At 36.2% G+C, this 20,874-nt stretch overlaps 1 protein-coding gene across 1 annotated transcript; it reads right to left on the minus strand.

Moving 5' to 3' along the window:
- Nucleotides 1-1,227: 1,227 nt before the first annotated feature.
- Nucleotides 1,228-20,404, minus strand: xpnpep2 (X-prolyl aminopeptidase 2). Its single transcript, XM_014468934.2, has 21 exons — nucleotides 20,253-20,404; nucleotides 18,904-18,965; nucleotides 18,591-18,701; nucleotides 18,422-18,485; nucleotides 14,686-14,790; nucleotides 12,953-13,039; nucleotides 12,642-12,785; nucleotides 11,101-11,202; nucleotides 10,924-11,005; nucleotides 9,799-10,000; nucleotides 9,630-9,719; nucleotides 9,434-9,543; nucleotides 8,847-8,924; nucleotides 7,382-7,453; nucleotides 7,240-7,300; nucleotides 6,218-6,287; nucleotides 5,931-6,035; nucleotides 4,381-4,440; nucleotides 3,339-3,415; nucleotides 3,161-3,250; nucleotides 1,228-1,767 (listed from the first exon to the last, which is right to left on the minus strand). The coding sequence occupies exons 1-21, from the start codon at nucleotides 20,299-20,301 to the stop codon at nucleotides 1,570-1,572; spliced, it is 2,019 nt and encodes a 672-aa protein (XP_014324420.1). The 5' UTR covers nucleotides 20,302-20,404; the 3' UTR covers nucleotides 1,228-1,569.
- Between the last annotated feature and the right edge of the window lie 470 nt (nucleotides 20,405-20,874).

The following is a 20,874-nucleotide window of genomic DNA, read 5'->3' on the forward strand; positions in this document are numbered from 1 at the left end:
CAGTTCCAGGAAATGAGCAGATTAGAGCTTCGCAAGCTAAAGGCATAATGATTAAATTTGAAGATATATACTGTAAATCAAAAATCAACTCAGACGCCAGAAATAAAATCTGAAAGCAAAACGTAATTTCTATTGGCTGAAACATATTGAAACATAAACTGTGTACAATGTGGTCAGCTGAAAAAGAGGATTTTGTGGCATTTAAAGGAAATGAAAAAGCTTGGGGAAAGGAACTTACTTACTTTTCTTATAAATAGTCAGGGTGGGGTAACTTACGGTAACTTATCAAGCACATTCTGATTAAACCTAATAACACTTATGATTACATTTAAATAATTTTAATATGACACATTTGTTTAAAAAAAGAGGCAGAGCGATTAGACACAATAATAATCTTTCAAAGGTAATTTAATTATGACTAGGCAATCTCATACTAAACATTTAGCAAAAACCTAATCGTTACCTTTCCAGACATAAATGACTGTTGTTTTTTTGAGAATTTAGGTTCCAACCAAAGTTTAGATTTTGTCAGCATGTTTCTTCTGACTAGAAGTACTATTTATCCCATCTAGAATCTGATACAAAACAACAACCGCAGCAAAAAACAAAATGATGGATGAAGTTAAAGATAAACGGCGAAGAGGGCTTCCACCCTCAAAGATGTGGAGCTGATATCCAAAGATAAAATGTCAAAATACCAGTCGAATCATCCAAAATGTATTGGTACCATTAAAATTTTATGCACCCCATTTCTACCAATAGAATAGCAGCTGAGCAACTTTTGTTCCACAAGATTCAACCATCAATAAAATCAATGTTTAAAGGGATTTGTAAAGATGTACGAACCCTTCGTGTGAATATCGAGGTTCTGGTGCCTGGCAGAGGAAGTACATGCAGTAATAAACACATAGGCTACATGCCCGTCTTAGCTAGCAGATAAAAGCTACATTAGCTAAGCTAATTTTGCTACTTCGGCAGTAAGTACTACTGTAAATATCACTGATATTTATCTTAGTATTACAAAGAGGTGGGTTCTCAAAAATTGTAATCGATTAATAGTTGTGATGTACTTATATTATTTATAAGTTAGATAGAAACGAAGGTAGAGCTAGTTCTAAGCTTGGCTTGTTTGTTGTTGTCATAGCAACTCCATAGCAACTGCCTGCTAAGATGGCTGTCAGTCTCAAAGTTCATGGAAGTGCAACATGACATGAGAACTACAGTATGTATTGGTTAAACAATCAGCAACAACTTTATCAGTCGTCGTTGTTTCAAAGTGTGACACTTTATTAAAATATACATTATATTAGCTGGTCATACAAATGTCCAGTTTAAAACCTCAAACTATAACATCAAAAAAAAAAAATCACAAAATATAATTTTAAATATTAAAAAACACAAAAAAAATCATATATTTGCTCACATGTTTTAAATTATTAAATATATCATACATTTTAAATATTTTTTTAATATAAATTTCTGTGCAAGCTGGTGTAGCTGCTCGGTGGAGACTGCATAGAGGTAACTTTTGAGTGCAAGTCTGCTGAGGAGTGCGGCAGGAGGAGACACTCAGATGATGTTGTGCAGAGCGAAAACCAGAGCGATGAGGGTCAGGGAGGAGGAACAGACGGAGGCGGAGGATCCAGCCTCTGTGAAAGGCTGGGTGTTTCTCAGCATCCAGTCCTTCTCCTCCTGCAGCCCCTGCTTGTCCAGCTCAGGGCCCACCAGCCGACGAATCATCTCATAGTAATTATTCAGCCACTGCAGCTGGAGATGGAAATACACACATATATTATTAAAGGTGTTTTCACCCAATAGTCCGGTGGGCTCGGTTCGATTGGAACCAAAACTGCAATTTTTTTAGTTTGCTATCACACTGCACTGCACCAAATCTTTTTAAAAACCTGTTCCCCTCCTCACCTGGGCTGATGCTGCACCAACAACTACTGAATGAAACAACATGACAGCCTCGGAAGAAGACACTGAGTGAAACTTCCTTCTTCACCAAATGTAAACAAAAATGGAACGGCGTAGGATTTTAGTGATTGTAGGGTTTCTCTTATCTTTGGTAAAAGACCAAGAGACATTTCTCCCGCTAGCGCTAGACTCTTGAGTTTGTTTTGGTTGAATTAACCCAGAATGCCCTGCTCTGCTCTGGTCCAGTTGGCATTTACATATGCATTTGAGCTGCACAAGAGTTCACTTTTTTAATTTCCCAGGCACATAGTGCCATTATAGTATAATGAAGCCTCTGAAATTGGGCCTCTGTCTCTTTAAAAACTCCTGCTCTTTCTGAAACTCTGCTCAAAAAAGTTGGTTTTACATATTACTGCCCTGTTAAACAAACTGAGGCCTAGATTTGTAGGCAGAGCAGGATTCACTTCTTTGGTCCGAATTGGGAGTTTGAAGGCACATTCACATCTCCCCTAATGAACCGGACTTTCTTAGAAAACAAACTAGAGTTCAACTAAAAAGGGCCACACTTTGGACACCCCTGAACTAGTTTTAGAGATTCCTAAAACTGTGGGCACTCAAACTACGGTCATACTGCAGGTAAGATACTCACGACTATCCACTACTCATCACAGCCCCGATTGAAGACTTCTCTCTCTGTATTTGAGTAAAAAATTGGACATGTTTGATCTAATTGTGGCACTAAATGCAGAGTGAAGTTAAAAAGTGAACTTTTCACTGGGTGTGCTGAAATATTTAAAGGCACTAATTGGCCGTTATGATTTATTTTGTGATAAAAAAAAGTAAACAGTTTAAAAATATATTTAACAAAAACTATGAGAAGGGATTTAAGATACCTTATATTTCTGTGAAAACATAAATGAGTTAAAACAATACATTAAAATATCTTTAAAAAAGAAACAAAAACATAGAAGTTTGCTTCACACGTGGCTTTGTTTTCTTTTGCGTTGTTTTGATCTCAGAGCTGCAGAGACGCTTCAACCACAAGAGTGAGAGGGGATTTTAGGAGGAAGCTAGAACCAATGTTGCAGGAAGGGGGAAGACAGGGTCCGTGTCACACTATCGAACGTCCCAGAGGTATTTACAAATTAAAACAGGAAACTGATGGCAGCGCGTTATAGTTCATGAATCTGCATCTGCCTGGTGTTTTGTAATTGAGAGATCGCTTCTGCAAAAGATTCCTCACCTGCTTTGCACTGAGGAGTGAAGTGTCGATGAGTTTTCTGTCATATGGGACCAGAGACACAGTGTCAAATGTCAGGAAGTTATGTCCAAACTGAGAGACAAAAAGGTCCGTTAGTGATAAAGTTACTGTGAGAAACATTTTACCAATGATGATCTACAGCTTTCTGTTTGCTCTCTACCTTCGTATGAACCGGAACGGTCACAGCGATGTCTTCAATCCGAATGCCAAAGTCATTCTCTTTGTAATATCCAGGTTCTGCAACCAAAAGGGAAACAGAAATAGATTTATATACATATTAAAAAAGGGTTTAATCACTTAGAGCTATTTTCTGGCTTTGCATTTTAGTTATTCTGCAATAGCACAAAATATTACCAACTAATTTTTGTTTAGCATCTAGTGCAAATATCTTACAACACTTGAAATAAGTCCAAATAACTTTTCAACAAGAAACACGAGATTATTTTATGTCATTAATTCCTTAATATTCATGAAAAAGCACTAGTTCCACTGGCAGAGCAACTTCAAAAAATATCTTGTTACTAAGTATATTAATCTTTTGGTGGAACTCGTACTTTTTAAATAAATATTAAAGAATTATTTACTTAAAAAAAGCTCCTATATCTTGCTAAAGGTCACTTTTATGTTAGTTTTGTCTTATTTTAAGTGAACTACGATATTTGAATTACAAAGTAGAACAAATTTAGTTGGTAAGATTTTGTATTTTTACAGTGTAGTAGCTTTTCTTAAGTAAATAACCCCTTAATATTTATTAAAAAGTACTATATTAATTGGCAGATTATTTCACTTATAACAATACATCTTCCCACGTTGTAAGTTAAGTAATCGGCCAGGGACACCAATACTCTTTTCACGAATGTTAAGAAATTATTGACTAAAAATAAGCTGTAATTTCTTGCTGAAAAGTTACTTATGTTAGGTTTGTCTTATTTCAAGTGTATTAAGATATTTGCACTAAAAACCAGACAAAAATACTTGGTAAGATTTTGTGTTTTTGCGGTGTACGTGCTAATTTGTTCATTCATCAGCCATCTAGTTTTGCATGCAATCAGATTATCTTTGGTAATAAAATGTTCCTTAAGCCTCCCTAGTTTCAGACATGTTTATACTTTATTAAATGATTTTATTTAAGTTCATTGGAGTCCACAAACAAACTGATTCTGCATTATCCTGAGAGGTTGATGAATTTACAAAGAGCTCACCAATAGACGTGAACATGCCAGCTTTAAAGGGAATGTTGTTGCTCTGAAATCCAACCGGCCCTGGAAACACATCAGAATAAAACATAAAATATTACATAAAGCAGGAAAAACAGTGGAAGCAAACCTACAAACATATCTGGTGTGACAACACTGTAATTCTGTTTCCTTATGATTAACAGAACCAGAACCTGAATATGATTTTTTTTATGATTTTATATTTTCCTGCAGTCTGAATAAAGGAGTGAGGACAGAAAAATGCCACTCCTTCTGCAAAGGCTCTGCTTGGAGCAGTTTTCAGGTTTTCTTATTTTAGAGAAACAAATTTGAGAGCTGCTTAGCTTTTCTCCACTCTGTGTCTGTGACAGAATAACCACTTCTACATGTTTTTTCCACCTAACAGCTACATTTTTATTTACTCTGGTTATCTTTGTATTACAATATAATTTATTTAATTATCGAAAATATTTGCCAGGAACAAATGAAGCAAAAGCAAAGGAAATCTCTGGGGCTGAGGAGGTAAATATTTTGTCACAGCGCTTTAATATTCTTTGTTACCGTCACACTGTGGCTTATTTACTTCAGCTGATGTGGGCATCGAGTGATGTAAACCACATCACAAGTGGTTGAATTGCAAAATGAAATGTTTGTTCACACACATGCATTGTTTGCCAGGTTTTGTAACGCTTAAACAAACCCCCAACTATTCAACTTAATGAAAACTGTCTGAGATTTAGTAATCTAATTAGATTTATTTAAATATATATTAGTGTTTCTGTTTCTCTGTGGCAACAAGTATTTAAAAGGAACCTATTCAGATGTTTTTGTGCTTCCATTTGTGTTTTTACTGCTTCTAAGAACAGGCCAAGCGATAAAAAAAGAAAACTTATTAACTTATTGCCTTTTTAAGGCAATAAAAAGGCAATAACTTATTGCCTTTATAAGAAAATAAGTTAAAGTTTTTTGGTGTTTGGAAAACGAGCCGTTTCAAAAACCTTCCAAATGTTAAGCCATATTCCATGGGCACTGCACCGTTACCTAGCAACCACAGCCCAGACCAGCTCGGTTACCTAGCAACCCAAGCTGAACCCCAGCTGGATGCGCTGTGTAATGTAACCATCCAGAAATCACTTTCTGAATTCTTGTTCAATTCAAATAAAATTCAGAAATACTTCATTGACAGAGGGAAAATAAACGTTGTTGTAACTCATTAATTCAGAGTTAGTGTACGTAGTGATGGCTGGTGGCAGGAAATATCTCTTGTAGTGGTCTGTATTACAGTTAGTTGTACAGGAGGCTCCACTTCTGTTTTTCAAAGATGTACGGCTGCATAACAGCATATCTGTTTGTAGTCATTTTCACAAACGTTGAGTTGGGATTTAAAGTGACAGGACGCCCTAGAACTGAGAAAACTAAAACCTCAGTATCATAATGATTTATAAGAATGATTTTATGCAAAAAAATTTAATGAAAGTGTTTTGTATTGCCTTTACACCAAACCTGTTCAAAGAAGCATAACAGGTCACCTTTAAAAATCCTAATGAAAACCTTACACTCATGAACTCCAAAGTAGTTCCCCACTCCGTGACCGGTGCCGTGGCCGTAGTTCAGGCCCACCTCCCACAGAGCCCGACGGCCCAGCATCTCTATGCGCACCCCTGTCGAGACACAAAAGGCCTTTTACAGAGCAGAAAGCAAACATCCTGCTGCAGAAACAGGAGTGCAATCTTCTCAACATGATGTGGAGGAAGAGAGCTCTCTAGTGGCGACATAAAAACATATTTCAGGGACGGGGAAGAGTAAATCCAACTCAAAATGTGCTCCAGAGTTTCCCACTCACCGCTTGTTCCTGATGGAAAAACAGTTTGAGATATTTCAATGTTTCCCATGAGAACTCGAGTGAACGCCTCCTGTCAGTGGAGAAACAGGTTTCAAATACAAAGACAAAAAAAGTAGGTAAAAAAAATTGACCTGCTTTATTCATTTGTGTGGAAATTGTTGACAAATTTGAATTTAGTTAACTTAACTAGAGAAAAATTAGTTGAATTCAAATTTTTAGTTGTCAGAGTGACATAATTTGTACATCATGAGTGAAAAAAATGCTAAATAAGTTCACTGAATGTACGCATAATACAGCAAGCTGACAAAAAGTATCGCTAGTTCAGTTAGCCTCTCTTTTAGCTTCTCTTTTGTCAATCTGAGGTGAATTCATTAATTTTATTTTCGATAAACATAACATCATAAGGTCATAAACTCAGATTATTATCATTTTTGCTTTCAACTAACAAAATACAATTATGTGCACTGCAAAAACGTAAAATCTTACAAAGTAATTTTTGTCTAGCTTCTAATGCAAACAGCTTAGTGAACTTGAAGAGAAATATAACTTATAAGTAACTTTTTAGCAAGATATAGGAGCATATTTTAAGTCACTAACTCTTTAATATTGGTTTAAAAGTACTAGTTCCATTGTCAGATTATTTCACTTATAACAAGACATTTTCCCTTGTTATAAGTGAAATAATCTGCCAGAGGAACTAGTACTTTTTCCATCAATATTAAATATTTACTTACTTAAAATAAGCTCCTATATCTTGCTGAAAAGTTACTTATAAGTTACTTTTATATTATTTCAAGTGCACTTAAAATAATACAAGTGCACTTTAATCTAGACCAAAATACTTGGTAAGACTTTGTTTTGCAGTGTACATAATTAAATTAAGTCAGTTATGCAAATGAAACGAGTATCTAATGTTCTTCATTTTGTAGAGTAACATGGAACTCACTGAAAAGAAAAAAATATGTTAAGTCAATGATTCATTTTTTTGAGTGCAGTCAGAGGCTATTTAATGTAAATGTCACCTTCTGCATATCTGTGGGCGTCCCCCAGTGAACCGTGCGGGTGATGTCAGTGGTCCCGTCTCTGAGAGTAGTGAGAAACGCCGTGACTCATTTTTTGCTCACGAGACGTGAAGTGAAACTGGAGGAGAGCGGATTTACTCACAGATACTGACCGCCGGAGTCAACCAAGAACATCTCATCAACCGTCAGCCTCCTGCCGGTTTCTTCTGACGGACTGAAAAAAAAGGAACACAGGAAGTGATACCGGTGAAATATACGACAGTGTTTACTGTTAAAATACAATAGAAATATTTTTAAAGCTGTTTTTAACAAGAAAGGAAAATACGTCAGGCATCGCTGTTTTCTCTAGAAACTCCTACGCGTTCACACATATTGAGTTCTGAAAAAGTTCAAACTAAGATTTTTTCTTTGTAATTGTTTTTAGACATCAGAGCTGTTGGTTGTTTGTCCGTTATACTTTCAGGTGGTTTAACAGAATCAGCTGCGAGACGAATGTTTGACTTTATTACTGTGACAAGCTGTACATGGTGAAGTTACTCAAATCAGTCGTCAACTAAAAACTACAGGAGCTTCTCAAAATACCAGCTGCATATTTTCCCCGTTTTGTCACATTGTAAACACAAACTGGAAATATGTTTTAGTGGTATTTATGTGACACGAGTCCATATTTGTGAAGTTGAAGGAAAAGGATTTACGTATTTAAAAAAACATGCTGCTTGGTGAAACAACAACACAGTCAGAGCAGCATTAGCAGAGCTGGGTAGTAACTAGTTACATTTGCTGAATTACATTCACTTGAGTAACTTTTTTGAAAAAAGAAACTTTTGGGAGTATTTTTACTATGTTGTACTTTTACTTTTACTTGAGTAATTTTATAATGAAGTATTTCTACTCTTACTTGAGTAAAATTTCTGGATTTTCTACCCACTGAAGGAAAAACAAACATGTTTTAACCAGAACACACACCTGCAGTTTTTGTTTAAGTTTTATATTAAAATAAACGGATTAAGGAAAATTTTCTTTTGCCTGATTTTGTTACTTTTTGTTATATGAATTATTGCAGATGTATCCTTTGCTACAAATGATCAAGCATTCACTAAAACAATGCTATTGAAATTTACTAAATAAAATGTTTATTTTCTTATTTAAAAGGAATTGACTATTTATTTGCATTTTTAAGTGTATTTCTAATATTGTATTCAATATATGTTGTTCTTTAATATGAAATTCTTTCAATTAAAGAATTTCATATTAATTGAAATTCTTCAGATAGTTGTTGTAGAAGCTAATGGCTGCTAAAAGAGGTTAAATGAAAACTATGCTGAATATTTTTTCTCTGATTATTCAATTAATCTACAAAATAATCAATAGAATAATCAATTATCAAACTAGTCCTTGACTTATATCTAAGTGTTTTGAGGGTGATATTGTTACGTATCAGAACAGAAATCTCCACTGCGAGTTTTTAATGTTTTCTCCCTATTTAAAAAAGAAATTGTTTTTTGACATTCAAAACTGTCTCCTTATAAAACCTTTGAGCCTTTTAAGAAGAAAAGCCTCATTAAGAAGTAAAACATCAGAAAGAAGAAGACATGAGTTCGTCTCACCTGTAGTGGGCGAGAGCAGCGTTTGGTCCGCTTGCAGAGATCGTCTCAAAGCTCGGGCCTCTGTTGTCCTTCTGTTTGCTGCAACGTTTATATTAGCTGTGACTCCAAAGTTTTATAAATACTTTATTAATACTACAGAGTAAAGTTGTGCATGTTAGTTCTCCGTAACGTTGTGCATTCACAGTTCCATCGAGGCGTTTATACACAAACATGTAAGAATAATACTTTCTTTGCTGTTTAACATTAAATCAGACTGAACTTTTCTGTTTTGGTTAAAAACATTTTATTTCTGCTTGAAATGAACTTAAACATTAACTTATAGCCAAAGAACGGCTCGTTTTAAACTGTTGGGCTGTTTTGAGAAGCAGTTCAGGTCCAAATGGAAGTACACAAACGAGCTAAATGCAAATTTTTCATCATAGTTCTTCTTTAACGTGAAACATCTTTGCATAAAGTGAAATAAAGATCACATTTGCTGTGGATTGGAGCTATATAAATAAACTGAACTTAATTGAAAAGTTTATGTTGGTTTAGGCTAAGACTCTTCTTCTGCAAGCATCTGGTTGTAACTCAGGTTGTTGACTCACCTGCGACAGTGATTTACATATTCTGCAGCTCTCAGCTCGGTCACGTTCCCTGCTGGGACGACCTTTTCCAGCCACATCAGCAGCTGGATGACTGCAACCGCATCCCTCACCTGAACAAAGTTAAAAGTAAAAACTAAAAGTTTGGGTTTGTTTTTTTCAGGAGGTAAATATGAATCTGTCTGCGTTTGGGACGTACATGAGCTTCCCTCAGTATTCGTTCCTCAGTCTCATCTTTCACAGCTTTAGTTGTCAACACAGGAGAATAGGAGGATGTAATTAGTTTCTCCTATATTAGACAAACAAACAGTCATTAATATAAAGTATTTCTTACAAATGAGCTGAACGTTTTGAAATGATCTGCATACCTGAGGTGTTATGAGCTCATAAAGAGCGTAGTTTGTGTATTCTGTACCAATCCACACTTTAACGTCGGACTGAGCGACGTAGGTCATCAGATTCTCGCGAACAGAGTCGTAACTTTTCAGCTGCACGCAGAGGGATCCGGTACAGGACGCGCTCAGGTACGCCTTCAGCTCCTCAGTCACTCTGTTTGTGTGGACGAACAGCCTGCAGGAGGACGAAAAGCAACATGCTCATATGCAGGACAGCAGGGCGTTTTGTTGGGTCTGTGGTGAAGTACTTGAAAAATATGGAGGTTATTGTTTACATCCGGAAATTTAACGCAAGCACACAACGGTGAAGGGCAAAAATGTGATTCTGTTCTATGCGAAGCCGCGACGCTGCGGCAAAACAACTCGGTAAACTAAATGAAGCCCGGAGATGTTGGCATTATTGATTTAGTGCAGTGCGCCACAACAAAGGGAAAAATAACACAGAAAAACCGTTAATAACTCAAAACCAACTGTGTCGACTACGCTACAGACAGACTCGTTGCCATAGCAACTAACAACAACGCCGCTAATGTGTCAGGATTCAACACCAAAAAACAGTCAAACATTTTCTACATAAAGAACTGAACATTCAGTCTGTTACAGTTTTATGTTTTTGGTCTTGATGTTTATTTTGTGATTATTAATAAGTGATCGCTGTGGTAGATTAGCTAATAAAACACAGCTGTGATTGATTAGCTAATTTAAACTCAATCTACTGATGAGCTGTCAGAGTTGGTGTTTAGGTCGCCTTTTTTTTAACCAAAGCACTCAATCCTGCAGCACATCTACATGTTAAGGTTGTCAAAGTCAAGCTAGCATAACTGAACTACTTCCCTCTCCCTTGCTATTTTTAATTAAAACTTTATCTGTCTGTGTGAGTGTTGACAACTTGTAACAAAGCACTGTGTCCCTTTTACTTTTATATATCAGGCATATATTTAAGATTTAGCGTGTTATGTTGATAACTCGACAGTTAAAACCAATGCTAGTCATGGGCTACAGCAGGAAGCTGGAGGTGGGATCTTGTGACATCACGCTGCAATGTGTCTATACATAATTAGTTGTTCAATAAATAGATGTAAACAGTGAATGACTGACCAGATCTGATCTAAAGTTAGAAGTGTGTAGGAGTAGAAGAAAGGATTGTAGGGAATGTCGTTTCCACGTAAATTAAAGAGCCCTGAAAAACAAAAACAAACATCATCACTGACTTTAATTTCTTTCCAAACTGTTATTATGATTTATTAGTTTGACAAAGCACCAGTTTTTCCTCACATGCTGTTTCATCCAGAGCTGAGAGCAGAAGAGCTGTGGGTTGGTATGGATTGGTCGTCATCAGACTCCGTATCTGCTCCACCTTATCCTGCCACGTCCTTTCTGAGAGATCCAACATTTTACTTTAAAGGGGCAATACTATGTGTTTTTCAACCATTTTATACCACAATCAAGTTACTTTGTTACCTTCAGTTGTTATATCACTTAAAATAAATTTGAATTTGTAACTTAACGCCTTGAAATTGGACCAGTCAAAGTCTAAACCTAAATCAAACCAAGAATTTTTGGTAATACTTAAAATTAATGGACTAAAAAAAAAGAGTTTTATTGAGTTTGCCAAGTGAAACTCTGCAGCTGGTAGAAAAATCCAACATAAGACGTACAACTGTGATTGCATTCAATACACATTCATGGCACACTTTTCAGGTAATATTCTCAGGTAATCCCACTGACACATATTGAAAATGTGAAAACCTTGAAGCAGTATGATTCATTCTGCAACACATTGTATTGTGTCAAATGATAACTAAAATAATCTCAACCCCAATCTGCTCAGGGATATTCTTTACTTTCTTAAACTTGAGAAAATTAGGAAGTCACTTCACTTCTCTGAGCAATATACACACACTTGTGTTAAACACTACAACTAAATATCACTCTATAACAATTTAGCTGCAATTATTATTATTATTTACTTGCTTACTTATATTTTTCTATTTTTCTTAAGTGAATTTGTGTATTAAGTTTTGCTAAGTTGCTCTTGGCAGTTGGTGGTTGTCATAGCAACCAGTAACTGTCAACTTGCCCCCGCCCCCCCCTTTTTCTGTTGCTGTCAGAAATGTATATATATATATATATATAAATATAATTTTATTTGGAAAAAGTGGTGTTGTTTTTGCTTTTTATGTTACCTTAGTGTTAGGGGAGGCTACTTTTCTGCTTTTTGAGTTTATGCTTTTGTTATAAAGAAGGTTATTCAGTTTCTTTTATTTGCATAATATGATAATAGTTTCGTGATTTTATCATTTGTTAAAAAATAAATAAAGTTTTGGAAAATAAACACTGCTAAAGATGAAGAAAACTGGTTCAGTTGGGTCAACTTTTTTTAGTTGAATCAGTCTAAATACATTTTCCTGTAAATGTAGTTTATCTTCTGAGAATAAAAACACATTTTGTTCTTCCCTGCTTGTTTGACATTCAAGTCATCTTCTTGTTCTTCATTACTTAATGGATTCCATCCAGTCTGCCAAGAATATAAGAGCCATCTTTCTTATCCCGACTGCCGGATAAGAAAGAGCATGCATCGTTCTGTGCATGCTCTTAAAGCCATGCACAGAATGATTTTTACAGTTAAATGTACAGACCATTAGGTTTATAGTGCCCTCCATTTGGTCCATTTTTCTAATCTGCAGCCATAAAGCCTAATAAGACCAACACTGAGACGACTTCCTGGCTTCTGTAGTCCTTCTGAGTTAGTGTTTGATCTACCAGCCAACCGTAGAAAACACAAACACAGACTTTATGGTTGTTTGAAGACTTACGAATGACTCTATCAGGCAGACGGGTGAGGCTGTCTGCTGGGATTTGAGGTCTGTCTTTCCACACCTGGTCGACCAGGTTGACAGGAATGGACTTTAGGATTTGATTGCTGGACTCCAGACTCATGGCGTAGTTCTCTTGCGTCTCTAATGGAGCAAATTGCAGGAAAATACGGCCATTAAACAGAATCAATCTCAAGTAAACAGTCCGGATGGCGTCGGGTCTGGGTTCTCTTTCAATATGTTCCATCTATTTGGTGCTTTATTGATGTTAAAACGGGCTAACAGCTGAGGTAAATAGAGTGAAAACTCACTGAGGGAGAAGAGGAAGGGATCAAAACCGATGTTGCCTCCTGCTGGTACCTCTGAGATGAGCCACTCTGCCACACTGATGATGGAAACTGAAACAACAAAGCAAACGTTTATCACTGACATCACAAAATATGGACAAAAACTAATGCAGAGTATTGCAAAGTGTCATCATTAAATTAAATTCTGCAGATTAGTCTTAAAGCAAACCAAATCACCACTTTCAGCTTGATAATGACTAAAAAATTTACCTTCTTTCTTCAATGTGCATATATGTATAACTAATATGTAAAAACTAAATGTAAAAATTTTAACCAGACTGCACAAAATAAGGATATTTGTAAGCATCACGGCACATTCTCACACTATAAAATTCAATTTCATTATGTTCTTTTGGGTTTTTCTTAAATCCTATCATTTTGTTTTGAATTTCTGCCACATTAATACACTATTTTGATCTACTGGTATTTATTATTTGTTTTTCATCCAAGAAATACTCAAATTGGAGGAATAAAATCTGTCTGTGATTGGCTGGAGGCTGGAGGAAGATGGTTTTGGCCTTCTTGGTGTTCCATACACGAGTCGAAGGAGGGTTACAGTGGATGTCTGGACGTTTCTTTGCTAAAAAAAGACTTTTTCTCAAAGTATTCAATACATTTCTATAAGTGTGTCAAACATTCTCTATGTGAATTAAGTTTTTTCACCATCATTATGCAATTTTTATTTTAATGAGCAATGTGCTGAAGCTAGCTATTAGCAATGGCAACTAGTTGTTAGCAAAATGGTTACCAGCTATTTTAGAAATGTTAACTGTCTGTTAGCAAAATAGGTGCGTATTAGTAAAGCTGTTTGTGCATTAGTATAAATGCTAATGAATAGCACAAATGAGGACTAGCTTCTAGATAAGGCTAGTTATCTCTTAGCATGTGGTAGCTAGTCATTAATAATTACTAATAATAATTAATAATTAGTCATTAATAATCAATAATCATTGGCAGTAAGTTTAAAAAGCAATTAACAATACCAACAAGCTATTAGGCATTAGTTATGCTAATTAGTAATGCTAATAATTCCTGCATTACAATTTCAACACTTTCTACAAACTCAGTTTACTCAGTTTAGAGACTTTCTGGTTAGTTTTAAAAACGTGAAAAATAATAATTTTATTCTTCTTCTTCACACGAAATTCAAAGTCTTCAGTGACTTTGTTTCTATCTCCCAGCTCTGGTATATGTGTTCATGAGTTGTCTAATTGTCAAATTTAAGTTTCCAACAAATGTTTAATAACATTTATCTAGGACTTTTAGTTTTGTTTCAGTTTTTGGTTGATGGATGTCTGACTACAGTGACCATTAATTGTGGGACAGATAATGGAAAATTGGTGATTCATGTTTCCATAATTGTTTTAATCATAACTTGTTTTTTAAATATAAAAAGCAGTGGATTTTATAAGCCTTATCCTCTTGAAAAACAACAACTAAAAAACAACGAGTAAATATTTCCTCTTGGAGAAAATTTTTGAAAAACACCATAAAACGTGGAAAAAGCAAAATGCTGCATGAGAAAACAAGCTTTGTTTATATGGTAACTTTTTCATTATAAAACCCCCGTAATGACATGTTGAGTCTTTAAAAGGCTGTTTTTGAAAAGATAAATAAAAAACACACCACAACAATTTAAAAGGAATGCATGTGTGCAGCGCTGCCATCACAGCGAGGCGCAGTACAGTCACCCATACCGTCTTTCTGCAGCTCCCAGTTGCAGTCCATCTGCCTCTCAGCTTGGACCCAGTAGCGGCTGTCTGTCCACAGAGCCGCCTTGGTCTGAGTGACAACAGCAGTGCCTGGAAAAAAGTGGGACAACAGCTGCACTATTAGGTGGTCGGTGTTTGATTACCTAAAACTATAAATATCAAACTTTATACTGTATGTGAAAAAACATCCTTAAGCTCTTTAAATGTAAGTTACAAGGTCCCAGATGTTCTTGAAACGATATTAATTATCCTTCCATTCATCCAAAATTCTTCAAGACAGTTCACTTTTGTGTCAAACACGACGTCAAAATACTTGAACTGTTCTGCCTCCAATTTTATGGCCTTTAGAAGTGACATAGCCTCCTTGAACAGGTCATGATAGGCCTACGGGCATCACAACACATATTCATCACATTTTTTGCACAAAATTATTCCTAAATAATGAGATTTTGATTTGGTCAGTTCTGACTATTTTGAGCTATTTTAGGGCATCTGTCACTTTAAATCCAAATTAACAGCGGCTGGCCCTTAATTCAACATTTACAATCGCATATGAATATGGCTGCAAACAGATGCGCAATTATACAACCATATATCTTTGAAAAGCATCAGTAAAGCCTCCTGCATAACCAACAAGAATGCAGCAAGTGGTTTCTGAATTGTAAGTTAACAACAAAACTCTTGATTTTCCTGCAGCCATTGTACAGCGCATACAGCGGTAAAACCAGCTGACCAAATGTGCTGGAACTCAGCTTGGGTTGCTCGGTGACGGTCTGGGCTGGGCTGCTGTTGCTAGGTAACAACGCAGTGCCCACTGATTATGACTCAACAATGGGGAGGCTTTTTGAAACAGCTTGTTTTCCAGATACCAAAAAACAGCTGGGTGGTGTTTTTAAGCCCTTGAGCTGTTTTTAGAAGCAGCAGTATAAAAACATACAAAATATGAATTTTACATAATAGGCTTCCTTTAAACATCTTTGGAATTTTGCAAGGGATTAGCGAAAGAAATGGGAAAACTGTTTTTGTAACAGGCGGCAAGTCTAAATTGATGTGCAGAGATGACAGTGGCTAAATTACTTTTTTATGCCGTATTGATGAATATTACATGGCTTAGGAAAGAAACTAATTGGAAATGGTCAGGAAACATAAGTGGAAAAAAACAGTCACAGCTCATAGAAAAACTCTAAAGAAAATATGACTTTTAAAATATGTGCCTGAAAAACATAGAAAGGAAGTACGGCATTAATTTTCCAACTTTGTAAAGTAGAACTTACTACCAGGTTGGATCCCCAGTTTGCCTTCACTGCATTAAATTGTTTAGAAAATGTTGGAAACATTTATCCGAGTTGGCATGACAGCTTCACAACGTTGTTGCGGGATTGATGGTCGTAAATCCACAACTCAAATCCCCTGTTTCACCACAAATTGAACTCTGAACTTGTGGTGAAACGCCAAGAGAACCGTAGATCGCTCAGAAGAGGGAAGTGGACTACAGCGCAGGGCATTCTGGGTAACTACAACCAAAACAAACGCGCTAGAAGGAGAACTAGCTTCTGGTGTCTTACCAAAGACAAAATAGAAATCCTACAACTGTTAAATTCTGACGCTACTTTTTGTTTATATTTCGTGAAGAAGGAAGTTGCGCTCAGTGCCTTCTTCTGAGGCTTTGTGTTGTTTCTTTAGTCGTTCTTGGTGCAGCGCCACCACAGGTGAGGAGGGGAACAGGTTTTCAAAGGGTTTAATTCGTTTGATAGTGCTGTGTGAAAACGAACAACCAGAGGTGGGTAGAGTACCCAAAACATTGTACTCAAGAGTAGCACTTCTTAAACATTATTTTACTCAAGTAAAAGTGAAAAGTAGCTGTCCAAGAAATTACTTAAATAAGACTAAAAAAGCATTTGATCAAAACATTAACCATTTAAAATCATGCAGAAATTTGAGATGTTTTAGGAACCAAAATAAAAATAACTCAAATGAGTAATAAACAATAACAAAATCAGGCAAGAGAATTTTTTTTTTCAGTTTCTTTCAATAAAAAAAAACCTATGAAACTTTGACAAAAACTGCCGCTCTGTGTCTGATGAATGTTTGGTTAAAACATGTTTGTTTTTCTTTCAGTGGAGATTCTAGAAATTTTACTCAGGTAAGAGTAGAAATACTTCATAATAAAATTACTCAAGTCAAAGTAAAAAGCACAGGGCAGTAAAAATACTCCTAGAAGTAAATTTTTTCAAAAAGTTGCTCAAGTAAATGTAATTGATTAAATATAACTAGTTACTACCCAACTCTGTGAACAACACCAGCTAAAAATGTAACACATGTAATTTTGATCCCCAATTGAACTCTAAGCCCCGGAACATTACAAAAACCCTCATTCTGATTTATTGACACATGGAGAGATAAAAATATGCTTGTTGTTTGACTCTGCCATCTGACTGCTGCAACAAAATCAAAGCCCATTAAAACAGGCAACATTTTTACAAGCTGCAGTTTCAACGAGGCTATTGTTTCCTTTATAACTAACTTTCAGCTCAATCTCCTTTGACATTTAATGTCAACAAGGCATTTCTTGTCCAAATAACCGCCTCTCACCAGATATTTTCTCCGTTTCAGACATTTTTCTGTGCGTCTGAGTGATGGTTGTGCTTTAAAGTGCCCTGGTATTATATCAGTAGATTGTGACATACTCAAAGAAGCCCATCTGGCACCAACAACCGAGCTGCAATTTGTGATAAAAAGCAACAGAACAGATGTACCAAATAAAGTGGTGAGATCATATTTAATACGGTACCAACAGCTGAGTAAACCACTGAAATACACTCATTTTCCACACATTTTGTACAGCTTTGCAGCTGCGAGTTCAGGTATAAACTTCAATTTACTGTAGGACTCAAACGATTAATTGAATTAATCACGATTAATTGATTATTTAAATAATCGTCAACTGATTTAGTAATTGATTAATGGTTAACTTAACTATGCAGACTCAAAAAAAGCCATTTACTGAATGAACAACATATATTCAGAGCAATAATTAAGCCAAAACTGTACAAAAATATCACCATTTTACATTTAGGTTAAAAAATAATATCTCTGGATGTAAATTTCCTCTAGAGGCAGATTTTGTTTCACCTTGTTCCAAACTCTTAATAAGCATCTGTTGTTATCTAATTATTAATCAATTAATCTGAAAAATAATCACCAGATCAGCCCTACACTGTATTGATATGAAGCAGAAAGTTGTTGATGTTGATGCATCCTTTGCTACAAATGGTCAAGCATTCACTAAAGGAAAGCTGTTATTGTATTTTAGGCAATAAAATGTTTATTTTCTTCTTTAAAAAAGTAATCAAATGAGTTATTTATTTGCATGTGTATGAAAAATATGCAGAATTTGCCATTTTTTTCATTTGATTAATCAATTAATCGTCAAAATTATCAATTAATTGATCACTAATATAATTGTTACTTGCAGTCCTGGTTTTACTCATTTGATTTCCATATAAATCTAATTAGTAAAAGCCTCTTCTATGACCAGCCTGATAAATCAGCAGTCAGGTTACTCTGCGAGGACAGTCACCATGAATGAGAGGACGCAATTAAACAGCGGGTGAAAGCGCTGAAAACAAAATGAACGACGAGTTGGTGAGGATGTGGGATGAAAGCAGAGGAGCTCGGATGTGGAGGAGGACGAAGAGGAGGAGGAGGAGGAGGATTGTACCTGCAGAGCCTGTAAAACCAGTCATAAAGGCCATCCTGGCGTCACGTGGGGCGATGTATTCACTCTGACAGAATAAACAAAACAAAAACAGGCTGCAAATTAAAACCACACAAAAGCAAAGCAGGATTTTGATCCCGGATGGATTAATTATGACAGCCGGCAGATGTACCAGGTGAGCATCAGTGCCAGGAATGATGTAGGCAAAGACATTCAGGGGCAGCATTTGGGCTCGCAGCTCCTGCAGCTGGATAGAAGTATTTACTGCTGTGCTGGGGAGATACTGCAACAGACAGACAGGAAGAACGATGAGGCGCTCACAAAGCAAGGAGAAAACCTCCACATTTCATTAAACCCAGCAAGCTGCTGAATTATCTCCTTCTCTATCATCCTCTGTAATCATTAACGCTGGGTGAATCCACTGAGGGCAAAGTTGTAACTGTTTTATGGAAAACTGTAGTTTATTGTTCACTGCTGAGTCTCACCGGTGGAGTCAGAGAGCAGTTCCTCTCGGTTCGTTCATATGCAGCGGCGCAAAAAAGATGGCCTGAAAATACATGAAAACAGAGGAAAATTACAGATCCTAACTCAAAAGCAGCTCTAAACAATTAGATCAGCCTTGACCTAAAGGTACTCAGTGTTTCAGCTGTTTTACGGTTTTCTGGAAGTTTGTTCCAGATTTGTGGTGCAGAGAGGTTTGTTTCTGTGCAGACAACGAGTCAAAGCTGAAGATTTACAGGCACAAAAAGTCAGAATAAATGGAAATCAGAGCACAATTCTGCAAGACAACAAACAATTTTTTATTATCTATTTGTTCAGACGCAGCGGCTCTGAAAGGCAAACTGCAAGATCATGAAAACGGAGAAAAAAGACAGGAAAAGTTACAAATGTAACTTACTCTGCTGAATTGTGTTGTTAAAACAATTAATCAAGCAGATTTCAGCAACAATGAGCGCTTTACATCATAAAAACACAAAAATAGAAAGTCGCCAATTGAGAAACCAGTAACAAACATTACATTTTGTCGAATTTCATAATCAAAATGATCAATACATCAAAAATATCTGTAAATGTTCCATTGATTATGGCTACAAAGCAACTCTAAATGAATAGGTTTTCAGCATTGATTTAAAGGAAGTCAGTGTTTCAGCTATTTTGCTGTTTTGTGGAGGTTTGTTCCAGACTTGTGGTGCGTAGAGGTTTGCATCTGTGCAAGATTTATGAGCACAAAAAGTCAGATCAAGGGAAATCAGAGTCCAATTCTGGAAGACAACTCAAACGTTTTCTGTTATCTATTTGTTCATATGCAGAAAAGGACGAACTGCAAGAACCTGAAGACGGAGTAAAGATTTTGTAACTAATCCTGCTAAATCTTTTTTTGAAACATCTCTATCAATCAATCAAGCAGATTTCAGCAACAATGAGCGCGTTACATCATAAAAACATAAAAATATAAATTAATAAACCAATAACAAACATTCCATTTTGTTGCATTTCATCATCAAAATCATGAGTAAATCAGTACATCAGTACTCCACTGATTATGGCTCAAAAACAGCTCTCAACAAAAATACTCTTAGCGTTGATTTAAGGGAACTCAATGTTTTGGCTGTTTTGCAGTTTTCTGGTAGTTTGTTCCAGATTTGCGGTGCGTAGAGATTTGCATCTGTGCAGACAACGAGTCAAAGCTGAAGATTTATGCGCACAAAAAGTCAGAATCAAGGGAAATCAAACTGCAATTCTGCAAGACAACGCAACATTTTTCTAAAACTGTAAACCTGTTTTAGTAGCTCTAACGTTACAGCAGCAGCAGAAAAGAAGACAAACTCTTTACCGGTCAGTGCGACCACAGAAACCGCCCACAGCCACGCAGAGGAAGGCATCTTCAGCCGCACAGCGCTCTCTGACTGCCGGCCGACCTGATGTGCATGCAGGTTATGTGACGAGGAGCGCCGGGCGATGTTGTGAGCAACTGTGTCTGTGTGTGTGTGTGTGTGTGTGTGTGTGTGTGTGTGTGTGTGGAGAGCCGCCCTCTCTCTCCCTCCTCCTGCTCCTCCTCTTCCTCACTGCCACTCACTATCTGCTTTCCCTGTGGCCCTTCCTGGTAGGACTCATAAGCAGAGAGCGGATTTTTAGAATATCTCTGTGCTGTGTCACTGTGACCAGTCATCTTGTTATTCAAATGTTTCCCTCGTCAAACATTATTTACTGACACATGAAATCAGAAATTTACAATTTTCTTCTTTTTGGTCAGATAGGAGAACCAGAATTATATTTTTTATGTTAATTATCTAAATAACGAGAGAGAGAATTTTAAAATTTCTTCAAAATAAGAAGTTTACATACATTTGTTGTGTTTTCATAAATTAAAATGCTCTTTAAAGCTGCAGCTCGTAACTTTAATAAAAATCTACATTTTTTATTATTTGTTGAATCTCTCTATGTTGTGACAGTAA

The sequence above is a fragment of the Xiphophorus maculatus genome, chromosome 23, assembly GCF_002775205.1.
Source record: "Xiphophorus maculatus strain JP 163 A chromosome 23, X_maculatus-5.0-male, whole genome shotgun sequence".
In the NCBI taxonomy this organism is placed as follows: domain Eukaryota; kingdom Metazoa; phylum Chordata; class Actinopteri; order Cyprinodontiformes; family Poeciliidae; genus Xiphophorus; species Xiphophorus maculatus.

Excerpts from the sequence above, each read along its gene's own strand:
- xpnpep2 (XM_014468934.2), bottom strand. The coding sequence starts at position 20,301 with ATGCCTTCCTCTGCGTGGCTGTGGGCGGTTTCTGTGGTCGCACTGACC. Across the intron at positions 9,720-9,798 it reads ATGAGCTCATAACACCTCAG|GAGAAACTAATTACATCCTC; the intron begins GTATGCAGATCA and ends TGTCTAATATAG. Across the intron at positions 7,301-7,381 it reads GACTCCGGCGGTCAGTATCT|AGACGGGACCACTGACATCA; the intron begins GTGAGTAAATCC and ends CACTACTCTCAG.